The sequence below is a fragment of the Aquarana catesbeiana genome, linkage group LG02 (genome assembly GCF_042186555.1).
Source record: "Aquarana catesbeiana isolate 2022-GZ linkage group LG02, ASM4218655v1, whole genome shotgun sequence".
NCBI classification, from domain to species: Eukaryota; Metazoa; Chordata; class Amphibia; order Anura; family Ranidae; genus Aquarana; species Aquarana catesbeiana.
This window is the reverse complement of record NC_133325.1, coordinates 412531902-412554523: the sequence shown is the minus strand read 5'-3', so window position 1 is coordinate 412554523 and position 22622 is coordinate 412531902. Positions and strand designations below refer to the sequence as shown.

General features: G+C 41.8%; 1 protein-coding gene across 3 annotated transcripts in view; it reads left to right on the top strand.

Annotated features, from left to right (window-relative positions):
• Nucleotides 1-570: 570 nt before the first annotated feature.
• KCNQ4 (potassium voltage-gated channel subfamily Q member 4) overlaps nt 571-22622 on the top strand; it is a 231963-nt gene continuing 209911 nt past the window's right edge. For 2 of the 3 annotated variants that reach the window (XM_073615415.1, XM_073615413.1), the window contains exon 1: nt 572-1105. In XM_073615415.1, the coding sequence (XP_073471516.1) occupies nt 831-1105 (275 nt within the window). In that variant the 5' untranslated portion in view covers nt 572-830. Of the gene's footprint in view, nt 1106-22622 lie in introns of all 3 variants that reach the window. The other variant, XM_073615414.1, reaches the window with a different exon arrangement.

Here is a 22622-nt window from a genome sequence, read left to right as displayed (position 1 = left end):
AAGTTCCCCTTACATTAAGATCCCCACCAGAGTTCCTCTTACATCAGCATCCCCATCAGAGTCCCCCCTTACATAAGGGATCCACCAGAGATCCTCTTACATCTGGGTTCCCATTGGAATTCCCCCTACATTATGGCTTCCATCAGAGTTTCCCTTACTTCAGGGTTCTCTTGAGAGTCTACCTTATCTCAGAGTCCCCATAAGAATGTCTCCTACTTCTGGGTCCCACCAGTGACAAATTCTGACAAGTAGTAATGTCACAAGGAGCCTCCAGTGAGAAGACTATAGTAGAGATGTATTTTGCTATGCCATGAAGATATAGATACCCATTGGGCTGGCAGCAGAGAGGAGTCAGCGTGGGCAGTTGGCACTCTTAGATCCTCACAGTGAATATTGGAAGTAGAAGGCATCTCTCTTGGCATGGCACCACGTTTGATGGTTGCACCAGTGCGGTCTCTGGGGGATCGGGCATGACGGAGTGAAATGCTGAGAGGAGCTGTATGTCAGAGACAAGTAGAGGAAGGAAGAAGGGGGTGGAGGTGATGAGAGGAGGATAGTAAAGTGACAGAGGGCGGCACGTGGCACACAACAGAGTGGGCAGGCTGGCACTGGATCGGTGAGGATCTCTCCGGGATCAGGGAAGGGGGGGTGGTCTCTGGAATAAGGAGGGGATCTAATAGGAGAGAACGCTGCTAGTCCGGGCACTGACTGTCTGCCAGGCGGCGGCTGACTGCTCCGCTCTCCGCAAACTTTTCACTGCAATGGCAGCCAAACTTTCCCCGCACAGCTCCATCCGATGACTGAGAGTCCACCTACCTCCTACAGGGGCCATGGCAGTGGGGGCACAGCCCCAGACAGACAATGGCCGGGTGCCATCCTTGTCCCTGGCACCCGTCTCCGGCCAGGACAGCGGCATGGAATTCGTGGCACTGACAGCCGTACAGACTGACAGCGGCAGCCCCCGGCGCCTGGGGCTCCTCGGCACCCCTCTACCGGGGCCCCCGCGGAGCTCCGCATCCCACAAAAAGTACCGCCGGCTGCAGAACTATCTCTACAACGTGCTGGAGAGACCCCGGGGATGGGCCTTCGTTTACCATGTCTTCATGTAAGTACCCATGCCATAGGGTAAGCTCACCACACACTATACAATCTAATTGTACAATCTGCTCACCACACACTATACAATCTCATTGTACAATTTGCTGCAGGCTCATCAGACACTATACAGTATCATTGTCCAATTTGCTGCAGGCTCACAAGAAACTATATAATCACACTGTACAACATGCTTTAGGTTCACCAGACACCATACAGTCTCATTGTACAATCTGCTTTATGCTATCAAGACACTATACAATCTCATTATACAATCTGATTTAGGCTCACAAGACACTATACAATCTCATTGTACAACTGTCTTTAGGCACACCAGACTCTATACAATCTCATTGTAAAATCTGCTCCCCAGACACTTTACAATCTCATTATACAATCTGCTTTAAGCTCACCAGACACTATATAATCACACTGTACAATATGCTTTAAGTTCACCAGACACCATACAGTCTCATTGTACAATCTGCTTTAGGCTACCAAGACACTATACAATCTCATTGTACAATCGGCTTTAGCCTCACCAGACACTATACAATCTCATTATACAATCTGCTTTAAGCTCATCAGACACCATACAATCTCATTGTACAATCTGCTTTAAGACTCACCAGACAGTACACAATCTCGGTACAATCCTGCTTTAGACTCACCAGACTCTATACAATATCATAGTACAGTCTGCTTTGGGCTCACCAGACACCATACAATCTTATTGTACAATCTGCTTTAAGACTCATCAGACCGTAAACAATCTCTTTGTACAATCCTGCTTTAGGCTCACCAAACTCTATACAGTATCATCGTACAATCTGCTTTAGGCTCACCAAACTCTATACAGTATCATCGTATAATCTGCTTTAGGCTCACCAGACTCTATACAGTATCATCGTACAATCTGCTTTAGGCTCACCAGACTCTATACAGTATCATCGTACAATCTGCTTTAGGCTCACCAGACTCTATACAGTATCATCGTACAATCTGTTTAGGCTCACCAGACTCTATACAGTATCATCGTACAATCTGCTTTAGGCTCACCGGACTCTATACAGTATCATCGTACAATCTGCTTTAGGCTCACCAGACACTAAACAATTTCATTGGATACAAATTAAATGCATTGTTTAGGTCCATCCTCACTTTGTATCCCTTTGGGAGACTGTACAAAGATTGTACAATCTGATTATATAGTGCATGGCCAGCTTTAAATCTATCAACTACGTTGTGCAAGGACCTACCTGCCTGATTTAAACTGAATATGTTGTTTGTATAGAGATTGTATAATGCATGGGCAGCTTTGAGTTGACCATACATTGTCCGTTCTGATTGTACAATCTCCTTTGGATCTACCAACAACTATGTAGTATGAGGAAAGTCTGATTGGCTACAAATTGAAAGTATTGTTTAGGTTCATCTTCATATAGTTTGGGTAAATCTAAAGGAGATTGTACATATATTGTAGAATCAGATTGCATATTATATGATCAGCTGTAGGCTGATGTCAGAGGGGTGACTTAGGTAGCAATCCTGCCTCGAATTTGCTAGCGGCAGGATTACTGAAAGGCTGTCCATTTGTCCCTATGGAATCACTCCCTCTGTAGCTGATGATGCTCCATCGGTACTTTTTTTTATTATTTGTTGTTATTATTATTATTAGTGTTTGTTATTATTATTATTATTATTTGTTATTATTATTATTATTACTATATATTTTATATAGCGCTAACAGTTTGCACAGCACTTTACAAACTAAAGGGAGAAGAAGGCACAGTGACAACAATACAAGAGGGTAAGGAGGGCCCTGCTCCTGGGAGCTTACAATCTAAATGGAGAGGCAACTGATTAAAAAGGTAATGGAGATACAGCAGCATTCAGGCCAGCGACAGAGCGACATCTGGTTGTGTTTGGCTACAGAAGGAGTGATTCCATAGGGACAGACAGGCAGCCTCCTTAGCAATCCTGCTGATGGTAATTTGTCTCGGCAGAATCATCCACCTGACATCAACCTTAGAGCAGCAGCTTACATGGTGTGCGCAGGTAACTCCTATACACTCCAATCTATAACACAGAGCCCCCTATCTATCACTGCATACGTAGGTACACAACTATTTCTAGATGTCCCTTCCTTATTTTATACAGCACAATTATATTATGTTTCAGGAGAAGGGAAAAGAGTTTGAAAAAAAAGAATGATGTTCCCTTAAGAACCACAGATGCTCTGCAAGTAAAGGGGTCAATGTAAATGTGATTATTGTACTATTTCTGCTGTGCAGAATCTACCGATGGGTTTCTGAAAATCTGTCTGCCTGGGTCTCTGGGATCTGTAATGTTGCCAGTGTTGCCATGGCACTTACTAGTGCAGTCAGTGTTTAGATTTTTTTTTTTTTCATGATATATGCTATTTATTATTCAGACAAAGGATAAAGGAAGTCATTAATATTAATGCCCTAGTTTGAATTCTTTCAGATATGACATTTGTAAAAGTCAGATGTTTAGCTTGAGGATCTATATTAATACCGTAGTAAAGCTTGTTTTAGGATTTGTGATCTTTTGGACACTTATGACGGAGTGTTCCTTCCTTACTGCCTGAAAGTGAACAAAACTGCTCTAAAGCAGCCATTCTCAGCCAGTGTTCTGCAGAACCCTAGGTTCCTCCAGAGGCGATAGAGGTTCCTAAAGCTGTGTTTATTGACTTCCCATCTGATGGTGCCTTCATAGATCCAGGTCCATCATCACTGCAGAGCTAGTGGTATAAAACTGATAATCTTTAAAGCGTTCTCTAATGGTGGCTTTTAACCATCACACTAAGGGGGGCATTCTTCCCAATGGCCACCAATGTAAAGGGCATTTTCCTAATGACCTCCATTGGACCAGTCTTTGCAGACATTCACTGAGACTTGGAAATTATTTCAAGAGTTCCTCTGGGGTAAAAAAAAAAGGTTGAGAAAGACTGCCTCAATGTAATCTGTGCAAAGGTATGCGGCGATCAAGAGAAAAAATAATAAGTCATCAACACCAGGCTTTCTCAACCAGGGTTTTGTGAAAGCCTACGGTTTCTCCAGAGGTTGCTGGGAGTTTTTTGATCAATGAGTAACTTCTGCATCTCAGATAAGTTCCCATTGATGTAAATGATCGTTTTGGCTTACAGTATGAGGGGGATTCTTTTCACTGACCACAGATGTAAAGAGCATTCCACCCACTGACCATCATAGTAATTTACCATGAGCTGTAGATATAGTCATTATTAGCAGGGGTTCCCTAAGACAACAATGTTATTTTAAGGGTTACTCTATGTTAAAAAGGTTGAGAAAGTCTGTCTTAATATATTCTGTGCAAAGGTATGCGGTGACCGACAGAAACAATCACAGGTCAACTTCTTTAACTGTCTACACCAGCCTTTCTCAACCAGGGTTCTGTGGAAGCCTAAGGTTCCTCCAGAGGTTGCTGGTGGTTCCTTGATCAATGAGAAACTTCTGCCTCTCAGATAAGGTCCCACTGACGTAAGTTATTGTTTTTGCTATCTGTATGAGGAAGATTCTTCCCACTGATCACAAATGTAAGGAGCATTCTTCCCACTGAAGATTCATGGTCATATACCATGAGCTATAGATACAGTAATTATTAGAATGGGTTGTGTGACAGCAGAACAGTTTTGCAAGGGTCCCTCTCTGTTAAAAAGGTTGAGAAAGGATGATCTAAACTTGGTTGCTGTGGTTTATAATAAATCATTTACAATTACATTTTTTAAACAAACCATTTTGAATATTATATACTTATCTTAGTAGTACTTTCTTTGTACCACACTATGAAATAGAATGATTAAATGTAATTGCCATAGAAAGGAAACCTTAAGAAAAAAGTTCATATTTTAGTAAATATATCCTGTTTGCATTTTTTTAGTAGCTGAACTGCTAACCATCCTCCAGAATTATTTTGTGTCTATAGATGTCCTGATGTGAAATTACTGGGAGGCGGTGGAATGATGTGTCTGGCCTCATCCAATTCCATTCAAACTCCTAATATTTGAATTATGCCACATGTATGACTGTTAGAGGCATGGGAAATCCATAATTTTATTAAACTAATGCATTAATAAATTAAATTACATTCAATTATGTGGAGTTTTTATAAATCTGCTTTGGGTTTGTTGTGTTTTGGGTTAAACTGCAAATAAAGCTTAGCAGAACGTTGTACAATACGGGTAGTTGCAAAAATTAAACAAATAAAAATAATAGTTTTATTTTATATATATATATATATATATATATATATATATATATATATATATATATATATATATATATATATATATATATATATATATATATATTATTATTTTTATTTGTTTAATTTTTGCAACTACCTGTGTTTACTTGCACAGTGTTTACTGTACAACGTTGTTACAATACTATTGCATTGTGATTTATTTATTGACTGGTTATTTTGTCACACTTGAATATTGTAGCACTTTGACTTTCTGCTTTAAGGACCCAGTTTAACCCTACAGTTGAGATGTGTATCAGAGTATCCCATATCAGCTCTGTCCCCACCTCCACCAGTAACAAGACCTTTATTTGCAAGATTATAGCATTGTGGTTCCCTAGTTTAGAGTCATGCTCTCTTGTGACATACATAAATAGACTGTGCTTGGTCAAACTAGCCAGTGATCCCATCATAAAAAATGACAGGAATGTTTTGGAATGTCCCAAAGGCTGTAGCCAGGGATGCTGAAATCAGCAATCCTGCTCATTATTTTGGTGCTGATTTAGGAAACCTCGGGCAGGAAGAGTGGGGTTGATGACAGCAACTACCAGTCAGATTTTAGCTGTCATTTTGTTAGTGCAGAAATGACTGTGATGGGCAATAAATCTACCTCTTAAGCCTCATACACACGATCGGATTTTCCGCAGACAAAATCTCAGACTTTTGTCCGAAGGTGTGTGCCTGGATTTTGTCCTGCATACAAATGGCAAGAAATTGTCAGCCAACAAACACGAATGTAGTGACGTACTACGTGGTTTTTCAACTCTTTAGCACCACCCTTTGGGTTCCTTCTGCTAATTTTGTGTTAGTAGAAGTTTGGTGAATGTTGATTCGTGCTTTTCATTTTGCGCTTTTCATTTACCGCTTTTCAGTTTGCGCTTTTCATTTCGTGCTTTTCAGTTTGTTTCTGAACGGCCGTTCGTCAACCAGAGATGTTGCGGACTTGGAGGAGATAACGTGTTGTTTATTATTGGCCCAAGTCCAGTCCAGGAACAGGAGGAGGAGGAGTTCTTAGACCAAAAATTGGTTGCTTTATTATTCGTGACCAATTATATCCTATTCCTTTGCTGTGGGAGCTCCATGAGAATAATCCAGAAGTTTTTTGGAATTATCTGCGGATGACGGACCCCTGATTTCACTAATTCTTGGCATTGTTGACCCCCTATATTAAGAAGCAGGACACATGCATGCTTTTATTTAATTTTGTGGTTAAATAATAATGATTTGATTTGTTATATTTTCTATATTTTTGGATGCATAGAATGCACTTTTTGGTTAAGTTCTATTGGTAGACAGCATGTCTAATTTTATTTGTTTTCTTTTTTTTTAATGCACAATAAAAAAATTGTGGAGAATAATACTTGGCTATGTGTTTTACTTCAAATGACAGTTTGGGAGTAGGCAGTTACATTTAACCGGTTCCCGACTGGCGCACGCCGATGTACGTCAGCAGAATGGCGCGGCTGGGCAAATGGGCGTACCCGTACGTCCCTTTAAATTTGCCACCGTGCCATTGCGTGCGTGCCGTGAGCTCCGTGAGTCAGGTCATGGGTCCCGCGGACTTGATCGCCACGGGGATACCCGCGATCACCTCACGGAGAGGACGAACGGGGAGATGCTAATGTAAACAAACATCTCCCCGTTCTGCCTAGTGACAGTGTCACTGATCTCTGCTCCCTGTGATCGGGAGCAGAGATCAGTCACGTAGCCACACCCCCCCACAATTAGAAACACTCCCCAGGACATACTTAACCCCTACAGTGCCCCCTAGTGGTTAACCCCTTCACTGCCAGTGTCATTTACACAGGAATCAGTGCATTTGTATAGCACTGATTGCTGTATAAATGGCAGTGGTCCCAAAAATGTGTCAAAAATGTCCGATGTGTCCGCCATAATGTCGCAGTCACGATAAAAATCGCTGATCGCCGCCATTACTAGTAAAAAAACAAATATTAATAAAAATGCCATAAAACTATCCCATATTTTGTAAACGCTATAACTTTTTGCGCAAACCAATCAATAAACGCATATTGCGATTTTTTTTTTTTTTTTACCAAAAATATGTAGAAGAATACGTATCAGCCTAAACTGATGTTTTTTAAAATATTTTTTGGGGATATTTATTATAGCAAAAAGTAAAAAATAATGCGTTATTTTTTTGTTTATAGCGCAAAAAATAAAAATCACAGAGGTGATCAAATACCACCAAAAGAGAGCTCTATTTATGGGAAAAAAAAGGACGGCAATTTTGTTTGGGAGCCACGTCGCATGACCACGCAATTGTCAGTTAAAGTGACGCAGTGCTGAATCGCAAAAAATGCTCTGGTCAGGAAGGGGGTAAATTCTTCCGGGGCTGAAGTGGTTAAAAAAAATACAATGTAAAATTGACAAGGGACACCAACATAGTTGTATCTTTGATTTTAAAAACTACGTGATAATGGTGTTGTGGTAACTTGCCCAAAAAAAACCAAAACATAATAATATGATTCTTGACATCACTAGAAAAAAAAAAAGCCTTTGCAATAACTGCATCAGTTTTACCAGCAAAGCAGCTTCATTATTATCTCAGTAAAGAAGAAGAGAATGTGCGCTGCATTTCGAGATTTCATAATTTGCCACGTAACAGATGTTAATTCTGCATTATGAATGCTAGTTTACAAGACCGACCACTTCTGCTTCCGAGCATGCGTGTTTGTGCTTTGGGCTTTTGTCCAACGGACTTGTGTACACACGCTCAGAAAATCCGACAACAGACATTTGTCTGCGGAAAATTTTAAAACCTGCCATCCAACATTTGTCCACAGAAAATCGGACAATTGTCCGATGGAGCTTACAAACGGTCGGATTTTCTGTCAACAGCCTGTCATCACACATTTCCCGTCAGAAAATCCGATCGTGTGTACGAGGCTTAAGGGTACAGCTCACTTTATAGCCTGTATTCTGCAAAATGGAATGAGAGCATAGCTATAACTATACATATTAGTTGCGTTGTGTAGCAGGAAAGGATATACAATATTGATTGAACCATATAACAGAATATACAGTATGTTAAAGAAGATATATTTAATATACATATGAAGGGCTACACATGGCTTGACAAAAAATGCTGTGCATATTTGATGGGTTCATTCAGCGTACACATCCAAAAATACAGCATAAGGATTGCATACTGTTCTGTCATATACCTTTATTATTATACTTTATCAAATAAACTTAAATATCCGTAAAATATATTATTGAGACAGCCACAGTCTAAATTCTTGCTTTTTGTTAAATCTCAGTAGGACTACTATTCTTTTACCTAGCTTTTCTTTTTGCTACTCTTTTTGTACCCAGTTGCCAAGTGATCGGTGGGACAGTCCCCTCATTTTACTAATTCTCCTGTTACCCCAAGTCCTACAGAATGTCCCACAAGACAAGGAGCAGCACCGCACTGCTTTTTTGTTTATTACAGTAAAGTGTTGCCAGTTTTTTCAGGAACGTTGGCAACTATGTTATTTTAGTTCACCAGGCTTCTCACTTCCCCAACTGCACAATCTCTTTATATATCGGTAGATCTCACCTAATTTGCTGAAAGGTGATAATGCTGCACTCCTTGTAACTCACTGAAACTTTTTCATCCAGTAAATTGCCAATCTGTCAATGGTTTTATGATTGTTTGCATATGTAGGATCTGTTCAGACTTTGAAGTCCTGGTGCAATGGATTAAAGAACGTGCATTAACATTCTCTTTGTACGCATTACCGTGTGTTGCATTAAGTCAGCCTATTCAAACTAATGGGCTGCCAACACACCTAAAACATTAAAAAAACAGACATTTTTTGGCAATGCAATGCACAGCAATGCAAAGTAGTGCAATACTGCACATTGTGGTGCACTACAATTCATGTGCTTAGGAGCTGCATTGGGGTCCAACTCTAAATGAATGGCACTGCAAAATACTAGTACAGGTAACCGCTTTGGAAAGGTATGAATGGGCCATAAACCCTATCTGGGTGACACTTCATTTGCTACATAACTATGTCATAAACTCGTTCTTCTACATACTGTTTTTTTTTTTAAACCTTTTTTGCATCTCAGGGCTGCTGATCTAAATTTTGTCTCAACTTCATGCTAACTGGAGCACAGCCAGTCAGCTGTAGAAAAATGAAAGATAGAAGCTGATTGGTTGCCATGGGCATTATCACCACTTGAACTTGTCTTAGACACTTTTTATTAATGCCCCCCAGTCTCTCAGCCTGGCTGCTTGTAGTCTACAACAAGGATGCATATGACAGGGTGACAATCAGTGGTGGCTGGTGCTCAAAATTTTTGGGGGGCGCAAACAAACTGAAACATTCTGAAAAAAGACCCCCCTCAATTGCAGCCTCACTGTACCATCAATTGCAGCCTCACTGTACCATCAATTGCAGCCTCACTGTACCATCAATTGCAGCCTCACTGTACCATCAATTGCAGCCAATGTGCCATCAAACATAGCCACTGTGCCCATCAAATGCTGCCAGTGTGCCATCAATTGCAGCCACTGTGCCATCAAACGCAGCCACTGTGCCATCAATTGCAGCCACTGTGCCCATCAAATGCTGCCAGTGTGCCCATTAAATGCTGCCACTGTGCCCATCAAATGCTGCCAGTGTGCCCATTAAATGCTGCCAGTGTGCCCATCAAATGCTGCCAGTGTGCCCATTAAATGCTGCCAGTGTGCCATCAAATGCTGCCAGTGTGCCCATTAAATGCTGCCAGTGTGCCATCAAATGCTGCCAGTGTGCCCATTAAATGCTGCCAGTGTGCCCATCAAATGCTGTCACTGTGCCATCAAATGCTGCCTGTGTGCCCATCATATGCTTCCAGTGTGCCCATTAAATGCTGCCAGTGTGCCAGTCAAATGCCAGTGTGCCAATCAAATGCTGCCAGTGTGCCCATTAAATGCTGCCAGGGTGCCCATCAAATGCTGCCAGTGTGCCCATTAAATGCTGACAGTGTGCCCATCAGATGCTGCCAGTGTGCCCATTAAATGCTGCCACTGTGCCATCGAATGCCGCCAGTGTAACCCCCCCGCCCACTCACCGTCTGCCCCGCACTTACCCTGTCTTGGTTTGGCAGCGGGCAACCGCGATGAGCGGGGTCCTTCAAGCCAGCGTCTCCTGTCGTCCTCATCTCCCGACTCCTGTCCTCTCCTCCTGATAGGCGTCCAATAGTGGCACCTGTCGTTTCAGCCAATCAAGTGACAGGTAACACACCTGAGCACCTGATTGGCAGAGAGGCGGTTCAGTGTTAGGAAAGCGATTTGCTTTCCTAATACAGCTGAGTGAACTGCGAGCGCCAAGCATGGCACTCGCAGATCACCATTTTTGACGCCTATTAGAGCCTATGGCTCTAATCAAGTGCTTCAAAAACGCCCCCTGCCGCTGTAATTCAGGCGCCCGGTGGCCGAAAAGGGGCCGGACGCCTGAATGGGGGGCGGCATTGGCGGCCATGGATAGATTCATACAATGCACAAATCTATCCATAGTGCACAGAGGGGGGGGGGCAGGAGAGAGGGGGCGGCGCCCATTCGCCCTTAGTGCACGGGCCGCCACTGGTGACAATGCAGAAGCACTATTGAGAGACAGTTGTCACCCCATAACAGCAAGTACCTTAACAATACTATCATGGCAGGATCACCAGATATTATTTTAATAAAAGCTGTAGATTTAACACTTTTGTATAGCATGGTAAAGCTTATATAAAATTTTAGTGATTGAGTATACACAGTATATACACATATATATATATAATATGAACCTGTGTTTTTCCTTTCTGAACCTGCATGGTAATATATTATTGCTAGAAATACTCAGATAAAATTTTTTACTAGTACATATTTGTACTATATGGTTGACTTAAAGCAGAGCTCCACCCAGTAGGGGAAGCTCCGCTTGTCTGCCTCCTCCCCCCCTCCACTGCCACATTTGGCACCATTTGGGGTTGAAGGAGGAGCGGGTACCTGGTTTCCTGCAGCAAACTGAACTGGAAGTTCGGCTCCTCTTCTTCCCCCCAGTCTTCTGGGACACTTCACAGGTCCCAGAAGACTGCGGCCCATTCACAAAGTGCAGCACTCTTCACGCATGCGCAGCAAGAAACTGGCTGTGAAGCCACAAGACTTCACTGCCAGTTTCCCATAGTCAAGATGGCGGAGCCAGCACCCAATAGCCACTGTGTTCATTTAGAAAAGCAAGGGGCCAGTAAATTACTTTTTTTAACCCCCTTCCCCCGTTCTCCATCCTGAAACATAGCAGCTAGGGGGGAGAGGAGGGAGGCCAGCAGCACTGCAGGGGAGGTGCTTCCTGTTCATTCACAAACTTCAGTTCATTCCTGTTCATTCACAATACAATGCTTCAAGCGTTCTGAATGAATACAGTGAGTGAGTGTGTTCACTGTGTTCATTTAGAAAAGGAAGGGACCAGTAAATGACATATTTACTAGCCCCTTCCCCCGGTCCCCATTCTGAAACATCCCCCGCAGCAGCCGGGGGGGGGATAGAGGAGAGGAGAAGAGGGAAGGGAAGCCAGCAGCACTGCAGGGGGAGGCGCAACACTGGGGGAAGCCTGGCCAGGAGGGGGAATCTGCACCACATGTAGTGATTAGGGTGTGCCCAGGCACACCCGGCACACCTCCTGTGCATACATATGCTTACCTTCCTCACGCATAATGGTCTACATGACATCTGAAGAAGACTCTTCTATTTATAATTTATTCTTATTTATTAACAACATAAAGCCGATTCAAGTTTGTAGTGGAAAATACTGTCGGGGTGTATATCTGATAGATTGTGAATAATACGCACCATTCTCACGTTATTAATGTTAATGATTAAGGCTCCATTAGACTGTGACTGCTGTAAGCCAATGAAAGCAATACCAGAGGTCACAGAAGAGCTTCATGTCTACAATATAAATGCATGAGCCTAACAGCCTTATGGAGGGAGCACTTTGTTCACTTTATAATGCTTCTGAATTATGGTTAGTCAAATTGACGAAAATCTATGATAAAAGGAATACAAAGGCCGGCATTCCTAACCACCAAAAACATACCTGATCGTCATGCTGACCCTAAATGACCCTGAATAAGGAGGTAGCATGTAATGCATGATCTTCCTAATAATTACAGATAAGTGACTATGAAAGCATTGAATTCTCATAACTAAGTGCTAACATGCATGCTACAGCACAGGTGTAAAGCCAGCCTTAAACTCAAAAGATAGTCACTCCAATCCAGCATCAGACAGCAACTTCGAAGGGAAATGTTTATTGTCATCAGACAATAGAGACAATCATTCTTAAAAATGTTTTGTTTCCAGCTCAGATTTTTAGACACATCGGTTAGTTCTTGGATTTAGGTCTAAACTATACAACTTTTACAATATACCATAACAACACTAAAATCACCCTTTGATTTTTAAAACATGTTTTACTCACAAACCAACAGGTACATGAAAGCTTGTCATAATACAACATCATCTTCAAGACCTTGATAAAGCACGTCACATAACGGAACAATAAAAATCTGACAGGCTAACACTTTTCGAGGGACTTCCCTCTTCCTCAGAGTCAAAGCAACTGTGCCTTGCATCAACACTTAAAGCGGAGGTCCACCCTAAAAAAAAAAAAAAAAAAAAAAAAAAAATTACATTAACAGTCTATTTAAAATATATTAAAAAACATTTGAAAAAAAAAAATTTTTACTTACCAGAAATGGCTGTTGCTAGGCAGTCATCCTAATCTGTCAAAAAATCCCGGCTGGAACACCGCTTTAAATAGTCAAATGGTATGACTGTTGTCAGATGGGGCACAAGTGCAAGAGGTTGTGTACTTGTTCTTGTATAGATCTAGATGAGTTCTAAACCTGTTTTCATTTAAAAACATAACTTTTCTTTTTATTAGGGGAACAAAACCATCCACAGGTTAATGCACCCCATCTGTTCACTGTCTGAATTAGGGAAAAGAACCTGGCTGTGTGCTGTTTTGATCAAGGATATGAATATCTATATACACCTATCTGTCTTTTTTGGTGGGATATGGGACCCATCACAGTATAACAACACAAGCAGCTTTTTAAAAGCATATATCACGAGTCTCCAAACTTATATATATTATATATGCTCTCTGGTCACTTTATTAGGTACACCTGTTCCATTGTTTGGTAACACAATTGCTAATCAGCCAATTACATGGCAGCAACTCAATGCATTTATGCATCTAGACATGGTGAAGACAACTTGCTGAAGTTAAAACCGAGCATCAGGATGGTGAAGAAAGGGGATTTAAGTGACTTTGAACGTGGCATGGTTGTTGGTGCCAGACGGACTGGTCTGAGTATTTCAAAAACTGCTGATCTACTGGGACTTTCACACACAACCATCTCTCAGGTTTACAGAGAATGGTCCGAAAAAGAGAAAATATCCAGTGAGTGGAAGTTGTGTGGACGAAAAGGCCTTGTTGATGTCAGAGGTCAGAAGAGAATGGGTAAACTGGTTCCAGATGATAGAAAAGCAACAATAACTCAACCACTCGTTACAACCAAGGTATTCAGAATACCATCTCTGAACGCACAACACATCCAACCTTGAAGCAGATGGGCTACAGCAGCTGAAGACCACACCGGGTGCCACTCCTTTCAGATAAAAACAGGAAACTGAGGCTACAATTCACACAGGCTCACCAACATTGGACAATAGAAGATTGGAAAAGCATTGCCAGGTCTCGATTTCAGCTGCAACATTGAGATGGTAGGGTCAGAATTTAGCATAAACAACATGAAAGCATGGATCCATCCTGACTTGTATGAATGGTTCAGGCTGGTGGTGGTGTAATGGTGTGGGGGGTATTTTCTTGGCACACTTTGGGCCCCTTAGTACCAACTGAGCATTGTTTAAATATCATGACCTACCTGAGTATTGCTGCTGACCATGTCCATCCCTTTATGACTACAGTGGACCCATCTTCTGATGGCTACTTCCAGCAGGATAATGTACCATGTCACAAAGATCAAATCATCTCACCACTGGTTTCTTGAACATGACAATAAGTTATTGTATTCCAATGGTCTCCACAGTCACTAGATCTCAATCCAATAGGGCACCTTTAGAATGTGGAGGAACGGGAGATTCGCATCATGGATGTGCAGCCGACAAATCTGCAGCAACCTGCGTGATGCTATCATGTCAATATGGACCAAAATCTCTGAGGAATGTTTCCAACACCTTGTTGAATCTATGCTATGAAGAATTAAGGCAGTTCTGAAGGCAAAAGGGGATCCAGCCCAGGTGTACAAGGTGTACCTAATAAAGTGGCCGGTAAGTGTATTTTACAATATATTATATATTATGTATTTTAAAAAATATTTGAATGCCAGGAAAAAAAAAGTTTTGATTGTATAAAATTTAAAGGGGGGTTCCGGGCGCTATATATATATATATATATATATATATATATATATATTTTAAAGTCAGCAGCTACAAACAGAGTAGCTGCTGACTTTTAATAAGGACACTTACCTGGCCAGCGAGCCTGCGATGTCGGCCTCCCGAGGCCGATCCGTCCATCGGATCGGCCGCTGGCGCCTCCATCTTAACGAAGGGAAACAGGCAGTGGAGCCTTGCGGCTTCTCTGCCCATTTCCTACTACGCATGCGCGAGTCCCGCGGCACTTTGTGAATGGCCCCGTGGTTTTCTGGGACACACACAGTTCCCAGAAGGCAACGGGGCCGCTCGCCGCAGAGGAGGAAGCGCTGCGGAGTAGGAAGAGGCAGATTAGGAAGACTGCCTAGCAACAAGGGTTTCAGGTAAGTTAATTTTTTTTTTTTTTAAATGTTTTTTTTTTTTTTACATTTTTTAAAGATTTTTGATGCTATTTTTTATTTTAGGGTGGCAATCCACTTTAAATAAATGAAGAAATAACTTAATATCAGAAACCACCTTTCACATTAGAAGCCCCTATCACTTCAAAGCTTCCCTTTCTTTTCAGCCTTCCCCCTTACAACAGGGTCCCTATCACAGTTCCTTCATACTTTAGGGTCCACAGCAGAGTCTCCCCTTACATCAGGGTCCACATCAGAGTCCCCCCCTTACATCAGGGTCCACATCAGAGTCCCCCCTTACATCAGGGTCCACATCAGAGTCCCCCCTTACATCAGGGTCCACATCAGAGTCCCCCCTTACATCAGGGTCCACATCAGAGTCCCCCCCCTTACATCAGGGTCCACATCAGAGTCCCACCTTACATCAGGGTCCACATCGGAGTCCCCCCTTACATCAGGGTCCACATCAGAGTCCCCCCTTACATCAGGGTCCACATCAGAGTCCCCCCTTACATCAGGGTCCACATCAGAGTCCCCCCTTACATCAGGGTCCCCATCGGAAACATACACCAGCTTATCTGAATCCTCAGGCTGTGAATACACCACTGACTCTAGCTGCGGCCTGGATAAATTGTCGTAGTCATAGTTTGGGGACCCCTGGCATATAGCAATGTTTATATAATTTCCTTTCTTCAGTGCATATTGAGCCTCTGGTTTCAGGAACCCTCTGTTTTTTACTCAATTTAATCATAGGGCTTGACGCAAGAATATTCCTATTTCTATATTGAAATCATTATTTGGTTTTGACAGCAGCATTTTAGATCAATAATACTATGAGATATACTTTCAGTCTTCCTTAGAAGTTTACAGTTCGACTAAATATACAGTTGAAATTCATACTTATTTGTTCACCCTTTCTAATGATTTGTTATTTTACTCAGTCAGTCTTGTCATTAACATACTCCTGCCACACTCCACATCTAGGTAGATAGTATTGATGTTTTTGTTGGATTATGAATTTGCAGTTTCCCATGTCAGGACTGCACCTCCAGCCTGCTTAGTGGATGATGAATAATCATAAACATGCTACTGAATCAATGCTCTGGGAGGGCAGATGACACCGCTGAAATGAGATCCAGTTGATTCATCTTCCTGGCTATGCACAGAATGTGTGAATCACAAGGCTGACTGAACAGTGTTGCACATTTGCCGCAGATACAACAGTTTACATACATATTTTTCATTATATTTGCTGCCTGCCCTAAAGCTCAACTTTAAATGCAAACTTTCTAACTTCAATGGAAAGAAACTTGTGATCTCAGACTAGAGATTAAAAGACGACCTAGGTTAAACGCAGGTTTACTTAAAGTGGATGTAAACCCTCCCATATACCCAGTGAAGTGAACAGCCTCAGATGATAAACAGAGATAAAACAAATCTCCCTACATAAGTTTTACATGTATATTTGCTGTCTTCAGCTTTCTATACTCTTTAGAATTCTTACATCGGGTTTGAATTTTCATTTCCTCATTCAGCAGTAGCAGTGTAGTCTTGGCTAACACTGGGAGACAGCTGATTGGAGGAAAGGCACTCACCCCACCCCTCCACATTAGCAGAAGAACGAAGATACTATCAGAGCTGTGCTGTGACAAGACAAGCTCTCTGCTAATCTATTTATAGCAACCTCCCTCGACACAAATTTCCAGCTGCTTTTATCTCCTGTCTAGGAGAACTTGTCAGAAGTTACCATGCTGATAACAGAAGAATGGAGCAGCATATAGACTTATGGGACTTAGGGCTTTGGATATAGATAAGAAAACATTACAGATATATGTGCCTAGGTCAAATTTCATAAATCGGGTTTACTTCCACCTTAACCCCTTCCCGACCAGCCGGCGCAGTTATACTGCAGCAGGTTGGCTCCCCTGTACGTTGGCTCTTTAAGACGCTTTTGCAGGCGAAGCATGTCCCGGGAGCCAACGCGTTTGCCCGGCAGGCGCGATGAACCCCAGGCACCCGCGATCGCTCGTGACAGAGCGAGAACTGGGATCTGTGTGCGTAAATACACAAATCCCGGTTCTCTCAAGGGAGAGGAGACCATGTGCTCCTACTAAGTAGGAACACCGATTGGTCTGCTCCCCACTACAGTTAGAACACACCTAGGGAACACAGTTAACCCCTTGATCGCCCACTAGTGTTAACCCCTTCCCTGCCAATGACATTCATACAGTAATCAGTGGCTATTTTTAGCTCTGATCGCTGTACAAATGTCACTGGTCCCAAAAAAGAGTCAAAAGTGTCCGATCTGTACACCGAAATGTCACAGTCATGATAAAAAACGCTGATCACCGCCATTACTAGTAAAAAAAAAAAATAATAAAAATGCCATAAATCTATCCCCTATTTTGTAGACGCTATAACTTTTGCCCAAACCAATCAATAAAGGCTTATTGCAGTTTTTATGCACCAAAAATATTTGGAAGAATACATATCGGCCTAAACTGATAAAGAAATTTGTTGTTTTGTTTTGTTTTTTTTATTTGGGCTATTTATTATAGCAAAAAGTACAAAATATTGTTTTTTTCAAAATTGTTGCTATTTTTTTGTTTATAGCCCAAAAAATAAAACCGCAGAGGTGACCAAATACCACCAAGAGAAAGCTCTATTTGTGGGGAAAAAAGGACATCAATTTTGTTTGGGTACAACGTTGCACGACCGCGCAATTGTCAGTTAAAGTGAGGCAGTGCCGTATTGCAAAAAATGGCCTGGTCAGGAAGGAGGTAAATTCTTCCGGGGCTGAAGTGGTTAACTAAAAAGTATACATTTTGTTCTCTAATTGGCCCTTTTTTAAATTACAGTAAAATGATGCTTCTGTATAAAGCATGGCAAAGTTATGTGCAAGTAAAAAAGGCCCTTCTTTTTAAATTTTGTTGATTTTTAAATGCAACACTGGAAAAGAAAAAAACAAAATAAAAATGAAAAATAATAAATATTAATGGTGGAAAAAAATTAAAATAAACAGAAAAATAATAACTATGGAAGAAGGCAAGGAAGAAGTTATAGGTACCACACTTCACCAAGTTACTTTTTCACCACAGATATCCTTTTCACTCTTCATATACACATATAATAATTTTTTATACAACATTTATTGTTGTGTTTTTATTGCAATTTTTTTATTAGATAACACATAAAGTGTGTAAAAATACATATATGTATACATATTGCACAATTTAAATTAATTAGTAAGAAAAAGATCATAAATATTTCCCTCTCCTTTGTTAATCTGGTATTCTCTGTTAGTACTACCAAAGTAGGACCATAACCTACTCTTCATTTATTTATTGACATTAATTGGGAACTGTATAACAGGTGCTGTCTGTTCCTTTCCTTCCTTGAGGTCTAAGTGTGTGTATTCCTGTAATCTTCCTGAAGCTGTAGTCCGCCTTGGGGACATAGGGACGGCCCATGGAGGCCTTTGGATCGCTGAACTTCTTTTAAATCTCTGGTTATAGGACATTTTTCTCAATTCTACTCTCTAGCGGTAATTATACTAATATTATGTATGTAGATTTTTGTACATTATGATATGTCAGAAATGTGAGTATTTTGCTATTTTTTTTTTTAGAATAAAAATCCCCCTGAAGAAGACCACGACTATATGGGTCGAAACGCGCTGGAGTATCATTGTAGATGGCATTCTGTAATGTAATATTTTGATACATTGTGTGAATACTGCTATATATGATGAAATATGTCCTTTAATATGTAACCAGAGCTCATATTTAAAACAAATTCATGAATTTGAATTTAATTTGAATTAAATTTGAATTCAGTAAACTTAATGCACACAATGCATTCGGGTAAAAAATGTTCTGCTTTTACAATAACTTTAATTTACAGTCATGTAATGCTCCATACACCCACAAACTCACCTACATCAACCCACTCACAAACACATACATACACTCACATACACAAACGCATTCGCATATACACATGCACTCACAAACATACCCATACACTAACACAGACACCATCCATCACCTTTCTGTCTTAAATCCCTCTGCTGGCATGGCTGGCTTTTCCTACAACCTCTTCAGTTTTTTTGTCCTCGTTCCTGCCGGACCACTGTCCAAGAGAACTTGGGTGGCAGTGGCTTTAGCATGCAGAGCACCAAGCAAGAGATGTGGGCATGTGCCATGATAGCAGGGGTGTAATTTACCCATCACATGGCTGTGATGATATGTAGATCACAATCGATCTGCTGCCGACTCACATTAATGTAACAGTGATTAGATCACAATGGCCCAATGCTTGTGAATGTGGCCATATGGTGGTTAACAAGCTAGTAAACACAGACAAAGCTCCTTCTTCTGAATGCAGAATCACTTTCAGGAGAGGAGCTTTTGGGCATAAAAAACGCCAAACGCGCCTAAACGCATCTAAATGCTAGGCACATTTAGCACTTCTGCATTTATTCATTTCAATGGCCAGAATAAATTTCAATTCTTGCCAATTAAATAAATACACTCCTAAACGCCAAATGTCGCTAAACTCGCCTAAACTGGTTTGAAGAAATACAACTTAAGCCTGGGTTCGCATTTGCGCGATCTCAGAGATCACATGTAATTCGCACTCGCACTGCAGGTGCCGATCACTGAGCAATGCGAATTCAGCCATACAGCTGTATGGCTGAACTGGCATTGGACTCGCACAGAAAATGGTGAAGGGACTTATTTTTCCCTGCACTAGAATCGGATCGCATGGGTGTTCTCATCTATGCGATCTGATTCCTGTGCGAGTTCACAGTTCGTACTGTGATCTGTAAACTTAACTGGGGGGCGTCATTAACTTTTAATGATACCTGCAGCGGTTTGCACAAGGCAGTGTGAACTGCCTGCAGGAGAGGAGCGATGCTGGAACCGGCACTGAAATCGCGCTGGTTCCCGCATCGCACTAGTGTGAACCTAGGGTTAGTGAGTTTTTAATGCTGATTTTTTCCTGTCAGGAGAAACAGATTTTTTGAGGATCAGTCCATCCAAACTAAGACCTAATGCACTCTGGATGGTATAAAAACACCAGCAGCGTTAGCTGTAGAAAGCTGTAGCTGTAGAATGAGTTTTGCAGCGTTTTTGCAGTAGCGTTTTTTCAGCGTTTTTTAGCTTTAGCATTTTTTTTATCTTTTTTTAGCAAAGCTATACCCCCACAAAAGCTTATGGCTCAAAAATGCTGATAGACGCAGAATATCCAAATCTCTGTTTTTTAAGCTTTTGTCAGAGTTATGCTAGATACATATTATACAATTTTCTTTCTATTTTTTCCAAAACCATATAATAGGAGGTCAAACCTTAATACCGCGAACACATGATTGGATTTTCCAACAGGAAATGTTGGATGTGAGCTTGTTGTCGGTAAGTCCAACCGTGTGTATGCTCCATCGAAAATTTGCTGTTGGACTTTCCGCCAACAAATGTTTGATAGCAGGTTCTCATAAAATTTTCCGCCAACAAATCTTTGTTGTCGGAAAGTCCGATTGTGTGTACACAAGTCTGCGCACAAAAGTTCACGCATGCTCAGAATCAAGCAGAAGGAGCCACACTGGCTATTGAACGTCACCACAGTCCCACGTTCGTAAGTGTTGGCCAACATTTGTGTTACCATGTGTATGCAGGACAAGTTTGAGCCAACAACCTTTGAACAAAAATCCACGGTTTTGTTGGCGGAAAGTCCGATCGTGTGTACGTGGCATAAGAGTTTAAATTTGTATGCAATCAGGCAGGCCCTTGCACTGCATGGTTTTGGTAAATCTAAAGGAAGTCAGACAAGAAAAGTTGTATAGTGTGTATGGGGTCTTTTACAGCTGAAAAACTCCTCTTTAAACCCACTACTTCTGGGCTTTTTTTTTCAGCCATATAACGCCCCTGCCAAAAAACACTGATAACAGTCTGTGTGTGCATGGTCACATAGGATAACATGCTGGGGAGTTTACTGGTTGTAGAAAAAAAAAAAAGTCTGAAGCCAAAAACAGCAGCTGTAAAAACGTCCAGTGTGCGTGAGGCCTAACTTCTTTTGCTGACCTTTACCTATAGGTAAGCTTATAATAAGGCTTACCCAGTGGCGTCGCTAGGGGGTGGCTTTTGGGGCTATAGCCCGAATCTGTAGCCCCGAGTCTCTGCAGGGTTCCCCAAGGGGAGGGGAGGCTCTCTGGGGACCCTGATTTAAGTGGGGGGCTCTCTGGGGACCCTGATGCAAGGAGGAGGCTCTCTGGGGACCCTGATTTTAAGGGGGGGCTCTCTGGGGACCCTGATTTAAGGAGGAGGCTCTCTGGGGACCCTAATGTAAATGGGGGCTCTCTGGGAACCCTGATGTAAGTGGGGGGCTCTCTGGGGACCCTGATGCAAGGGAAGGGGGAGGCTCTCTGGGGACCCTGATGTAAGGGGGGTCTCTGCAGACCCTGATGTAAGGAGGGTTCTCTGGGGACCCTGATGTAAGTGGTGGGGGGCTCTCTGGGGATATACACACGCACACACCCTGGCCATTCCTTCAGACACCTGTGCCATGAATCGCGGCTCCGGCCAGTCACAGAGTCGGAGTCCGCGAACCCGGAATCAAGACTGGTGAATATTGGAGCGTCTGCGGCGCTGTCTTCTCGGCATGGGAGGGCTTCATTTTAAGGTAAGTTTAACATAATGTGCTAGTATGCGATGCTACATTATAACTTTACCTTGTCATGTAAAAAGAAAAAAAACACATCCAGCGGTATACATTTGCGTTAAACCACCTTACAGTGTCCTCTATCTTCCTGGGACTTCTGTGAGAGGTATCCTGTCCTGAATACATGGGTCTGGACACCTACTACAGCTGTCACTTAAGTGGACTTAAGTGGTCCCACATCCTCTTACCATATTAGACTGGATATTTGATCTCAATGAGTGCATTTCCTATGAGAGACATTTTTTTTCCCTGAGAAATCTATCCAAGAAGTTTGACTCAATCTAGTCACTGTGGTTAGCTCGTATGAGCTTGGTCTGGAGCTTGGGTATAGTCCTTTGCAGACAGAAGTTGTATCGGTAATAATAGGTCCCATCTCTACTGTTGGATGTTCTTGATTTCTTGTGATATCTTGATTTTTTGTGATATGTTTTTTTTTTTTCTCTCTTCCTTGCTTGTTTTTTTTTTGCGTATGTTGTATTTATTAAAAAAAAAAAAGGATTCCCCTCTCCATGTTGGATTTGCTCTATATTGACTAATTTGAAGAATGTAACAGGAGGAGGTAGAACTCACAAATCCCCAAGGTAGACAAGGATAATTAGGTATCACAGTGAACTCTCACTGTTGGAGTTCCCCCCTTTTAATATTCATCACAGAATCCATTATTGTATGTGGAGTTATATAAATCTGTT